Source organism: Lissotriton vulgaris, chromosome 10 (genome assembly GCF_964263255.1).
Source record: "Lissotriton vulgaris chromosome 10, aLisVul1.2, whole genome shotgun sequence".
Lineage (NCBI taxonomy): Eukaryota > Metazoa > Chordata > Amphibia > Caudata > Salamandridae > Lissotriton > Lissotriton vulgaris.
In genome coordinates, this window is record NC_141698.1 from 1,027,179,040 (window position 1) to 1,027,192,284 (window position 13,245).

The 13,245-nt window shown below is 45.8% G+C and overlaps 1 protein-coding gene across 1 annotated transcript in view; it reads right to left on the reverse strand.

The window, feature by feature from the left end:
- Positions 1-5,531: 5,531 nt before the first annotated feature.
- MRPL3 (mitochondrial ribosomal protein L3) overlaps positions 5,532-13,245 on the reverse strand; it is a 271,984-nt gene continuing 264,270 nt past the window's right edge. The window contains exon 10 of the mRNA XM_086942066.1: positions 5,532-5,908. Coding sequence (XP_086798192.1) covers positions 5,759-5,908 — 150 coding nt within the window. The 3' untranslated portion in view covers positions 5,532-5,758. The remainder of the gene's footprint in view (positions 5,909-13,245) is intronic.

The window sequence follows — 13,245 nt, forward strand, 5'->3', positions numbered from 1 at the left end:
GCCGTCATCTGTCGCACCATTTGCTTGTTGTTTACTTTTGCTACAATCGCAGCACGAGCGCTTTACCTTTAAGTAAAGCACCGGTGCTGTGATTGTAGCAAAAGTTAATAGATGTTTTTCTATTTCTGTACTCATGCTATAATCGCGGCACACGTGCTTCACTTTCAATGTTAAAAGTAAAGCGCGGGTCCCGCGATTATAGCAAAAGTAAAGAAATAGATGGTTTTTTATATTTCTTTACTTTTGCTATAATTGCGGCACCCACGCTTTACTGGCGCTTCACTTTTAATGTTAGATGTAAAGCACGGGTGCCGCGATTGTAGCAAAAGTAAAGAAATAGAAAAAAACATCTATTTCTTCACTTTTGCTATAATCGTGGCACAAGCGCTTTACTTTTAATGTTAAAAGTAAAGCGCGGGTGCCGCGATTGTAACAAAAGTACTGAACACCATGGCCTCTTTTGGAAGTGAATTTATTGCCACTTTACATGACACAGAAAGACGCAAAAAAGAGAGGGTTATGAGAATACGGAATGGAGAAAGGAAAGGAGGGCTAGAAAGTGAAAGTGATTGCGATCAAAGATAGATGGCGGCTGCTCGTGTGAACGCAAACGCTAGGCCACCAAAAGCCTGTGGCAGCACTTCGAAACCCACACACTAAATTTCTCGCAGAGCAGCGCATGCACTGGCTCAGAGAGACCTAAAAACGTAACAAAACAAAGTAGGGGTGACCAAATAGAAAGGAACAAAAAGAAGCATTTTCCTACACTGTTCCAATTTGGATTGATTTAAACTTTTTTCCAGATAAAACGGGGATGCCTCAGGAGCAATCTTCAGCCTCAGTGATGGCTATGCAATCATCGTTGGATTCAGAGGTAACATTGAACTCACTGATCACCATAAAGTGTGGTTTCCCTTTCCTCTAGCGGTCATTATTAAATATTTATAATCTAACATCGAGCCAAGTTAGGTTTGGGGGATTCAATGCATCTTTACTGTAAAAGTTAAAAATCTTCATTTGTTCACCTGAAGTGAATGTTAACAGCACTTACTGAATGTCTTGATGCCCAAAATCAATTAATTTTACTCTAAGGTTCAACATAATATGAACTGAGAAGACAACACCCCATCCCCTTTACTGATGGCTTAGCTTTTAGTTTAACTATGGCTGACATTAATAGGGCTGTATATCCTGCTTAATGTAAGTGATCTACTGTCTAGGTTTTGTAGAACATGTGTATTGCATGATTTTTGATGAAGTTACACCACTCCTTGTTCACAATTTTCTGTGCCAATCCACCAACATTCCAACATATATCTATAGTAGCTGGCTCACAAGAAGGTATTTCCATTTATCTTGTGCAGTGTTGCATTGGGTGTGAGCATTTTACATGTGCTGGAATAGACTGCCTCCACTGTATAGCTTGCCATATCAGATTTGGCAGCCTCTCCTCATCTTGTAAAGCGCAATGGCTGATCAGCAATAGCATTATGCATGATAGGAGAGGCTGGACATGCCCGGTTGTTGCAAAAGCGCCTTATGTGGGTCAACATTTTTTTGCTAAAATGGTGAGACCATGCTCGTTCCCTGATTTCCAGAGACCTCCCAGCTCTTTTCCCACAAGTGCTAAGGGACCAGAGAGTTTAAATGAGGATAGGGTGTTTGGAATTACCTATTTACAACCCTCTATGACTTCTTGGACCCAAGGAGTTATTTAAAAGTTGTGTTTTCTATCTTTTATTTTCCTAATATTCACTTGTATTTTCATATCGGTTATTTTTGGCTTGGGGTGCTTTCTTCTGTTACAATTGTGGGTGACATTCGGAGTTTGCTACTCATTGTGCGTCAGTTCTCTCAATCAATCAAGCAAGTAAATGCTTGTAAAGCGAGGCTACTCACCCATAAGGCAGGGTGTTCCAGTCTTGGCGGCGAGGTACGAGAAGATTCTTCCTGTCCCTAGTCTAAGGGATCCGTGGGACAGTAACCAGGGCTTGTTGGGCAGAGCGAGGGGTTTGCTGGGTGCGTGGAATGAGGCTGTGGTTGAGGTACGCAGGTCCCTTGTAGTGGAGGGCTTTGTAGAAGTGTGTGAGGAGATTGAAGGTGACCCTTTTGTTGACCGGGAGCAGGTGGAGTATCATGTTGGATAATGCTGGCCAAAGTAGAACACGTTTTCTTTGGCCCTTTTGTTGTGTGGTTCTACTCCGAAGTCACATTACTTAGGATTTGGCATAATGAGATCCTGAACCATGTACAACTGCTTCCAAAGTGGGGTTCTAGCGGTAATACAGCCTATAGCAACTTTTCTGTGTTCTAACGCATTTATTACACTGGCTTGCTGTTTGTGACCAATATCAATGTTAGAACTGGGGGTCTCTAGTTGGCAGAGGTAGGTACCAATGTCCAAATAGGGAACCTTGCTTCTAGTCAGGGTAAGGAGGAAACCCTCTGAGATAACCCCTGCTCACCCTCTAGGTAGCTTGGCACGAGCAGTCAAGGCTAATCAGAAGGCAATGTGTAAAGTATTTGTACCAACACTCACAGTAACACAGTGAAAACACCACAAACTGACTCCACAACAGTTTAGAAAAATAAAGGTATTTAATCTAACCTACAGAAGACCAAAACAACAAAAATCCAACATACACAGTTCAAGAATATGGTTGCGAAAGAGTTCTTTAGGTGGCAATAAAATAATCCACAGTTGTGTGAAAAGTTCACAGTTGCGTCACGCTCTAGTCGACAGTACCTTTAGTTGCGACAAAGTTCCAAAAAGCAGAAGCTGGTGCAGTGGAAAACAAGCGATGTTTTGCTCCTGAGACCTTGGGGAGGCGATGCGACAACCCCGCTGCAGCAGCGGGCATGTTGCGACAAATCCGGTCTGTATGGGGAGGAAGGCCACTTGTATGGATTCCGGTGCGTAGATTCTGTAGGAAGTTTGTTCTCGCAAAGGCACGATGCGACGATCTCGTAGGGGCTGCGGCGATCTCCGGAGCGACAATGCGCGATCCAGCGGCGATCTCTCTCTCGCAGCTCCTCGATGCGACGTGATGCCATCCGCAAGCAAGCGGTGTGGCGTTCTCACCCAGCAACGACCGGCTCTGCGACGACACTCGCAGCGATGGTGATCTTCCCGCAATCGAAGGATGCGTCGTCTTATGCAGCATCAACAGGCGCTGCGACGATCTCGACCTTCGTAGCGGCGGGAATTTCTTCGCACTGTCGGGGATGCGCTCCGCAGCGAGCGATGCGATAACTTTTCAGTTGCAAAAGTCTCTCAATCTTAGTTTCCAGCTTCCCAGCACAGGTACAACTTCCAGAGGCACCACAACTGGCCTAAGCACTCTAGGAAGGACAGAACTCTCTCAGCAGAGTTCAGGGAAGCTGGGGGTGAAGTCCTTTTGTTCATGGGACTTCAAAAACAGGGAGCCAGCTCTTCTCATACCCTTGGAGATTCCTTCAAGACAGGGGACACAGCACAACAGCAAAGTCCTTCCCCTCTCCTTGGCAGCAAAGCGACAGCAGGTCAGTCCTGCAGAGCAACAGCGGGACAGTCTTCCTTCTTCAGATCCAGCTTTCTCCTTGGCAGATGTTCCTTCTTGATTCTAGGATGATCTAATTTTCTGTTGTCAGGGGTCCTGTACTTCTACCCCTAAAAGTCTTTGTTCTCTTTGTGCAAGTGGGCCCTGATCCCGGTCAGAACCAGTTCTGGGTGTTCCTTGAGCACTTTGTTTTTCTGGCTTCTCCTTTCCTTTCAGAGTGAGGGGCAGGGTCGTCAGCTGCCCAGCAGGAGGTGGAGCCAGCATTGTGGAAGGCAGGCACAGCCCTAATCAGGCCCAGGTGCTATCTCCTCCCACCACTCAAGTTGCAAATGCAGTCATTCAGCCTAGGGCTGACTCAGCCAACCTCCTGGGGAATCCCCATTCCCTGTCACTCTCAAACCAGACAGTCAATACACAAACAGGCCAAGGCACACAGAAAGATCAGACAAGAGAACAGTAACTTTCTAAAAGTGCCGTTCTCAAACAGAGGATTTAAAAACAACCTTTCCTAAAATATGTGTTATTAAATTCCGAGTTCAGGGATACCAGACTTTTATGTCCTATCTTGTTCCTATGGGAAGTTCTGCTGGTAGCCACTGTAGCCAGCATCCCCCATGATAGCCTGAGGAGCAAGATAGCCTTGCAGCAGTGAAAAATGAAAATGGCTGTAATTCACTACCAGAGCATGTCACCTGCACAATTACATGCTCTACCTTTCACATACACTGCACCCTGCCCAAGGGATTACCTCGGGCCTTCTATAGGGGTGGCCAATGTGCACAGAAAGGGAAGGGTTAGGCCCGGTCAGTGGGGACACTGACCAGGAGGACATGGCAGTTCACAGACTGCACACAGGCACTGCGGTGGCAGGCCTGAGACACCATTTTAGGGCTACTCGTGTGGGTGGCACAATCCATGCTGCAGGCCCACTAGTAGCATTTGTCATCACCAGCCCTGGCACACCCAGTGCACTTTACTAGGGACTTCATGGTGATACAAATATGCCAATCATTTATATCCAATCATAATAACAATTTACACAGGGAGCACTTACACTCTGACACTGATCAGCAGTGGCAGAGTGTCCCTAGCATCTACACCAGCAAAAACTAAATCCAGCACAGCATCAAAAATACAGGAGGTAGAGGCAAAAAGATAGGGGTAACCACGCCAAAGATGCCAGGTCTAACAATCACTAACTAAAAGCTTGGGTAGCTTGAATTCCAAAATGAAGGCAACTGCATTTTAGTTATAAAGGACACATTTGATCTTACCCTGTTTGCTAGCCTCACCCCCCCAATGTGAGATTAAAAATTCCTTTTAAGGCAAGAAACAGGAAAAAAAAAATGTACAACTACCTGGCATGGCAGGATTCGGATCACTCATTACTATATCATTATTGGACTGTTGAGGCTATAGGAAAACTAGGACCGGTTGTATGTGGCCCACTGCTGCTTCCTGTAGAGTATTAGAGAATCTACCATGATTCTCCCCATGCAGTATTGGTTAAGTTACCTAAAAAGGAAACTGGTAGGACAGAACAGTGTGAAGCTTGAGGTATTAAAAAAAAATGGCAAATTATCATTTTTAAAAAGTCTAAGTAAGGCATTCTCGCAAAGGTAATGGCAGGGAATTTAAAGTCTGATCTGTCATATTCTGAAATCCTGAGTTCTAAATTTAAAGGAGGGGACGATCAATCAGATGGTTATGTTTTCTGACTCTATTTACTTATGATCCTTCAAACAATATGAAGAGCACTGTTTATCAAACTTAAGCCATCAATCAATTTGACAGTTTACGTTGTGATACAGTTAGCACATCACAATGAGAGACAATGGCATCCAACCATACAGACACAAAAAATGTTTGCTAAATAGTAATAAAGTGGCTTTGTGTGTAGTCTCATCCCGGCATTTATTTGAAAAAAAAACTTAAAAGCCACAAACAACTTCTCTGGAACGGATTTACATGCAAGAAATATCAAATAAACAATTTGGACGTATTGAAAGTTACATTTTAATGTTTTAGGTTTCCTTTAATATATGTATAAAAACAGTTAAAGAAGAAGTGAAAGGTAAACTGGAGCCTGTAAATAAAGTTGTTCTCTAACCAGTTTTAGACATGTTCTGAAGATGAAACGTGGGACTTGGAGGGGACCTCACAATTCTCAATCTCTTTTGAGGAACTTTCAGCTTACATCATTAAAAATGCTAGCAGCATTAGGAATATGTGATTGAGGGCTCATTGAACTGGAAAAGATCTTCATCAAACAGGTCTTCAGGCAACTCTTCATCTCCATCAGCAAAATAAGTGGGGAATGGAAGGTTTTCCTTTGAGTTTCGGTATGGAGGCAAGGCAGAGTCTCGAACCTAGATAAAAAAGAACACATAATCAGAATTTAACCAGTTAAAGGGATAGTGGTAGCAATGCATTGATGAACACGTTACTTACATTTGGTAACACTCTTTCTGGTAGAAATTCTACTAAACTGCTGATTTCTCATCTTTAGAATATCCCACAGCACTAGCCTAGATCCGGAAGATTTAAAACAGCATTATTCCTATGCGCTTGTAGTTGATGTAGTGCTGCTCATTGCTGAATTCGGAAGTGGCAAACAAGGCCACATATAAATGCCACCTCTGCACGTTGACATCAGTTTCTTTTCATTGGATGTGAAGCCCAACAACAATAAGCAATACAAGTCTGAAGATTCCTACATTAGGACCTCTGTAGATTGGATTGGAGACCATAAAACAGAACAGGGTGGTGGAAGGGCTTGGAGAAATCTAGTGTAAGAGTATCCACCAGAAAGGGAATTACCAAAAGTAAATAACTTGCTTTTTGATGAATACTTTTAACTGCAGATTCGTCAACTTTGGAATAGAAACCAAAGCAGTACCACCCAAGATGGCGGGTCTGTGAAATGGCTCAACTCAAAAGCTCCTGCAGTGCCAACTAAGCAAAATGCCCTCCCTGTCAGACCTTGCGGTCAAGGCAGTAGTGCTTAGTAAACGTGTGCTCTGATGCTCACGTCACAGCCTGATAGATATTCAGAATAGGGACTCTATTAGTACCTTGCGTTCTCTCGCGAGCATGGAATGTGGAGTGTCCAGACTACACAACACCGGCATACAAGGAACAGCCCCGGACTGGATCTGATCATTCCTCACGAGAAGAAGCCAAAGGATCAGACAACTACCCTTCCTCTCCAATCCCACGAAAATCACCTGCGGCGTCCCACAGGGGTCATCACTGAGCCCAACCCTCTTCAACATCTACATGGCCCCCCTCACAGCCATCGTCTGACAACATGGCCTCAACATCGTATCATACAACGACACCCAGCTCATTCTCTCTCTCACCAAAGACCCCACCACCGCCAAACTCAACTTCCAGAAAGGAATGCAAGACGTTGCAGTCTGGATGACCAACAGCTGCCTTAAGCTCAACGCTGAGAAGACAGAAGTCCTCGTCCTTGGAACCACCCCTTCACCATGGGACAGCACCTGGTGGCTGACCGCCCGAAGAAGCTCACCTACCCCCTCAGACCACGGCAATAACCTCTGCATGAACCATGAACGACAGGTAAATGCCATCACCTCCAGCTGCTTCAACACCCTCTGCAAGACCTTCAAATGGATCCCCTCTGATTCCAGGAAGATAGTCACCCGCTCACTCATCACCAGCAGGCTGGACTATGAAAACGCACTCTACGCCGGCATCAACAAGTCCTTACTCACCAAACTCCCGACAATACAGGACACTGTCGCCAGACTCGTCCTCTGCACCCCCTGGCACGACCACATCAGCCAACAACTATGAAGACTCCACTGGCTCCCTGTGGAGGAAAGAGTCACCTTCAAAATCCTCACCCACGCCTACAAATCTCTACACATCGGACCCAAATACCTCAACAACAGAATCAACTTTCACGTACCGAAAAGAAACCTCCGATCTTCCATACTCGCATTGGCCCAAAACCCCACGCATCCACAAAGCCAGAGCAGGCGGAAGATCCTTCTGTCACATTGCAGTCAAGACCTAGAATGAGTTACCGGAAGACATCAGTCACGCCCCCTCCCTGAACACCTTCAGGAAGACCCTCAAGACCTGGCTCTTCAGCTAAACAGCTATGCGGACCCCCCATCTCCTTCAGTGCCTTGAGACCCTCACGGGTGAGTAGCACGCTTACAATTCTCCTGATGGATTGATTGGAGGAGGCAGGCATAGTGAGATGCAGACAGGAGGGAGCGGTTGGTGGTGGATTAAATTAAAGCTTATAAAGCGCTTGGTTACTCCAGTGCAGTGTCCCCGCGCTGATTCATCTTAGTCCTAGCCACAGAGCCCCATCACCCCGAGAAAAAACTCCTGATCCCAGCATAGACAGTCAATCCGTAACACCAGGGCTTAACACCAGTCCCCTGGAGATGACTGGAACAAACAGGCCTTAAGTTTCCTACGAAACATCGCTTCAGACGGATGCATCCTCACTTCCATAGGTATTTTATTCCAGTCTTTAGCTCTGCCTCCCAAACATGCTTTTAGAACTTTTGGCACTACCAACTTAGAAGTTCCCACGGACCTAAGATCCCGGGTAGGTCTGTAAGGGGTCAGTAGAGAAACAGGTAACGAGGCCTTTTCTCATTAAGAATCCTATGGAAAAAACATGGAGCTTTAAAAGTGACTCTTGCCCGTACTGGTAACCAGTGAAGCTCCCTCAGGGCAGCTCTCACCGGGGTGCGCCCTGGATTGTTCAGCATCATTTGGGCAGCTGCATTTTGGACCTTCTGTAGTATATTCAAATTGCCTTTTGTGACCCCTAGATAGAGGATATTGCAGTAATCTAGATGCGATGTGACCAGGGCTTGCAAAATGGTCTTTTTGGCATCCAATGGTAGAATATCTAATTTTACTTAGCATTCTTAGAATGCCAAAATATGTGCCTGCGAGAGCTGATTTTTGATCTTTAAAAGAGAAGGTGTGATCAAACCATACACCCAAAATTTTAATCTTCGGTTTGGAAGTCGGGGTAGGTCCTAGCTTTTCCGTCCACCACATGTGGGACCAGATGGAGAGCTGTTTACCAATAACCATGACCTCCATTTTGCCTGCATTTAACTGCTGGCAGCTGAGCTTTATCCAGATCACACAGGAAGGCTTTGAATGTTGGCGCAATCGCTACATCCTTTTGCTCTAGTGTAACAATCAGCTGAGTGTCATCAGCATATGACACCAGTTTTACCCCATGTTTCAATACAATATCCGCCAATGGGCGCATATACACATTAAATAATGTTGTACTGAGGGCAGAACCCTATGAGACCCCTTGAGACAGAGGACATATCTCGGACTCAAAGGGACGTTGTACAACCTGGAAGTATCTATTATGTAGGAAATATTTGATCAATTGCATATGTTCCCTCTGACACCGGCCTCCCAGAGACCCTCCAAGAGAAGGGCATGGGAGAACGTATCAAACGCCACACTAAGATCCAACAATATCAGTGCCAACGGCCTCCCCTTATCTGTGGCTATTTTTAGTGCCTCTGAAGCAAGGAGTAAGGCAGACTCGGGCTGTGCCGTGCCCTAAAATCAGATTGAGTTTCATGGAGAACCTGGTTCTCTTCCATGTACTTAGTCAATTGGATATTTAAGAATTTCTCAGCAATTTTTGCACAGAATGGAAGCAGAGACACTGGTCTCAGATTTTCCGAGAGTGCAGGATATAGAGATGGGTTTTTTAACAACTGCACCATCATTGCGTGTCTTAGGATTATCAAAATATATGAAAAATATTGCATACTTCAAATGCGTCACGCTTCTGTGCCACTGCAGTGGTAGCAGCCTTGGCGCTGGTGGAAAGGGTCCTAAGTCCTTCTGGCGGCTGCTGTTGGCCAATGTGCGTCAGATCTTAATGCAGAGGAAAGCTAATCTTGGCAGAGTCCTTTTCTCTATGACCTTGCCTTTCTTTGACCCAGAGAATCAAAAAGGTGATCGTCCTCCCAATTGTCTTTGGTGTAAAAGCTCAAGCTTCTTTTGGGGTCCATACTATGGAGTCTCTCACAGAAATGTTGGAAGGGGGATGGTTTACCCAACACAAAAGAGTCACAACCTTTGGAAAAAAGGCCACCCTGGTCCTCAACAACTCTTTATTAGTGAAAAAGGTAGTGTTAGACAGCTGCAATGAGAGAGCTTAGAGTTCACTGATGAAAAAAAAAAATCATAAAATGAGCAGCTATTACTGCAACCAGGTCAGTCTTCAGACTCAGGAGACTTAAGAAAGAAGTGCACATGATGAAAGAGAGCACCAAATTGGGCCTGGGGGAAAACAGGTGTCAAACCTTTTAAAAACATCATCACAAAAGGTGACCTGAACAATGACAGTTGATCCGAGGAACACAAATAGGCCAAATGGGTCCTTGCTGGGCCAGGGGTAAACAAACAAGACCTTCGATTATTTGGCCTGTAAGGGGTCCATATTGCTGATGCCAAACCTGGTCACAACTTGTCCTAGCACTCAACGTAGACAGACGTTGTAGATGGATTCATGTCAACAAGTATGACATTCACAACTTTGAGACAAAGACCATACCAGTCAACATCTATCCCTCAACTCCATGCATCAAAATGCAGAATGTGCAAGCCTGGGTTAAGGACCCTGCCCTACGGCTGCGACAGGAGATCCTCCTAAAACGGGGACCTGATGCTCATGGCCAGACATTCTCTTTGCTCAATCCGGAGGCAAACTGGGTAGGAGAGAGAGTGGTGGAAAAGTATATTGGAGTCCTGTGCTCCCCTCTCAGCAATGAGCCTCTGAGAGAGAGCCTTCTTGGAAATTTCAGACAGCAAATGTTTTGACACTGTGCATTCTCGACAGTGGCAAAAAGATCTATTCAGGGCTACTCTGCATTGCTAGAAAATTCCCTGTGACACCTCGGGTTGTAATTGCCACTCGTGATCCACCAGGTGGCACTTGCTAAATTCGTCTGCCCGAGAGTTCAAAGATCCTGCTAGGTGGTTCCTAATAAGGACAATGCCCTGACACCCCAACCAGCTCCTGAAGAGAAGAGCCTCCTAGCACAAACCCCAAGACCCCAGCCTGCCTTGCCTGTAGCAGTACCACATGACATTGATGTTGTCTTTGAAAACCTGAACCAGCTTCCCCTTGATAGATAGAAGAAAGGCATTAACGCCAGGTGAATGGCCCGCAACTATATCAGGTTCATGTGGAGTTGGTTCTCCACAGAGACCAGAGTCTTCTTATCTTCACCTTTCCCAGATAACCTCACCATACAGAAGCAATACATCTGTCACCACTGTCGGTTCTGGATGGGGCAGGGTGAGGGATCTGCCACCACTCCATCTGCTGAGCAACCACCACAGCAGGTCTCTTTTGCAGTCTCCTCCGACACCCGGATTGAGTCAGACAGGTTCAAGTGATGATGGGCCCACTTCGGCTATAGGTTCCAATGCAGAACCCACATATGCCCCCTGGCACAGTCGATGAGCAGGATGCAGGAGGCCAAGAGGCCCAGAAGCATCAAAGCAATTCTCACTGAGGCTGAAACATTGGGACCATAGTCCAAATGTATGGACTCATTGTGGCATAGGTAAGGCCGGAACAGCACTGTGTCCAGAATGGTTCAAATGAAAGCAAGCCTTTGCAAAGGAGTTAAGTGTGACTTAGGCACATTGACAGTGAACCCCAATGAAGTTAGGATATTTGCTGGTGGTTTACCACAGACTGTGGCAAGCCTGCCTTCAACAGCCAGTCATCGATGTATGTGAAAACTTTAATCCCCAACCTCCAAAGATGCCCTTTAACCACTGCCATCACTTGTCTGAACACCCGAGGGACACTGGTGAACGGGGAGCATGGCAAATAGAAAATGCTCCTTCCCTACCTGGAACCACAAGTAGCATCTGTGGGACTGCAGGATGTTCACATGCAAATAGACATCCTGCAGGTCCAAAGCATGAAGCCAAGACAGTGAGACCTGGGCCAACGTGAGCATCTTCAATTTGTCCTTCAGTGAGCAGAGATCTAAAAAAGTATGAAAACCTCAACCTTCCTTCTGCATGAGGAAATAGCCAGAACCCTCTCTTTGTCTGCTTTGTCAAAAAAAGGCTGCACCTCATGATGCAAGAAGGACGAGGTGCTTCTCTGAAAGATACTCTAATATGTGCATAAGATGCGGCAGGTCGAATAGGAATGGAAGGGCATTGCCTTGTTGGAAAATCTGAAGGTCCCACCAGTTGAACGTTCTACTGTGCCACCAATGAAGAAACTGTTTAATCTTGCTTCCCACAGGGTGGACATGTAAGAGCAAACTAAAGCGGCTTTGAAGCAGATGCTGCAGGAATGGGGGACTGGGAAGTTTGCTGCCCCGGGGTACCTGAACCTTGTCTGACTGATCCCAGCCCGGCCCTGAAAGGGCAGAGGTGCCTTTTGTGGAGGTGGTGAGCATTGGCACTGCCTTCATGTCATTCCTCTAGAGTTGCTTCAAGAAGAGACAAAATTGCTGAGGATGCCTTAATGCCAGAGTAGAAAGGCCTAAGTAACATTCCGTGGTCCACCTTTCTTTAAAGCACTCCAGCACGGAATTGGAATTCTTGACAAACAGGTGAGACCCATCAAATGGTATATCAAAGAGGCCTGCACATCTCCAGAGAAGCCTGAGGATCTCACCCAAGCATGACGCCGAAGCACCATGCTAGCGCCAAATACTCTTTCAACTGGTAGTGTCCAGTGCAGAATGAATGACGTATTTTGCAGCATCCTGATCATCCTTGATGGTTTGTGCCTGGTTGGCCTGCAATTCCTCCGGGAGTGTGCGAAAAATCTCACCAATAATTGTCACGCAGATCAACGCGTGGGCATATCTCCCCAGTAAACAGCTAGCATAGACTGATCAGTGGACTAGGCTTGCAGAGCGAAACAAACAGTTTCCTGAATGCTCCGATTCTTTTCAACTTTAACAAGACTTTCTGGAGTAGGATGTTGTGTAAAGACGTCCGGGTCTCCTGGCACCATCCTGTGCACCTGGAAACCTGCCTCTTTAATAGTGGTAACAAGGCTTAGACAAAGTGTCCATTACAGTGTCAGTCAGTGCTTCATTGAATGGTTTAAGAGGTTCAGGGGATGTTTGTCCATATTGCAGAACTTTTGTCAACACATTAATTTTGACCTCCAAAATTGCCAGTTATAGTTTAAGGTCTACGCTGCCCGTCTCATCACCACATTGATGGTCCAGGGGAGAACAGAACCCAGTTCCCGGGATGAGTCCAACTCACTGGCCTTCTGTTAGTAAATACACAGATTGTTATAATAATGTAGAAGAAAATAATCATCATCTTCAATGTCCTCTCCAAAAGCTCAAACATGGTGTCTTATCAGTTTACTATTTGTGATGATTCCCAGACTCCATGTACTCTTGGGACACCGCCCATGGCAGGTGCCTGCTTTTATGGTACAGAGCTCATGCTCTGAACAAAGTCAGAACCTAAGCGTTTTAGGAGCACTGAAGTGCGGCTCTGAGGTAGAAGCGTGGCTTTCCCAAGTCTGATGAACTGCTGCAGGGTGTGTCGTACGGCTTCAGGATGCAAACTCGGGCGGGGTTAAGGCAAATTCATCTCTGAGTGTTGGATAGGACAATTTGAACATGGTCTTCCTTCAGTGCCTGAGGCAGTGGAGACATTGTCAATG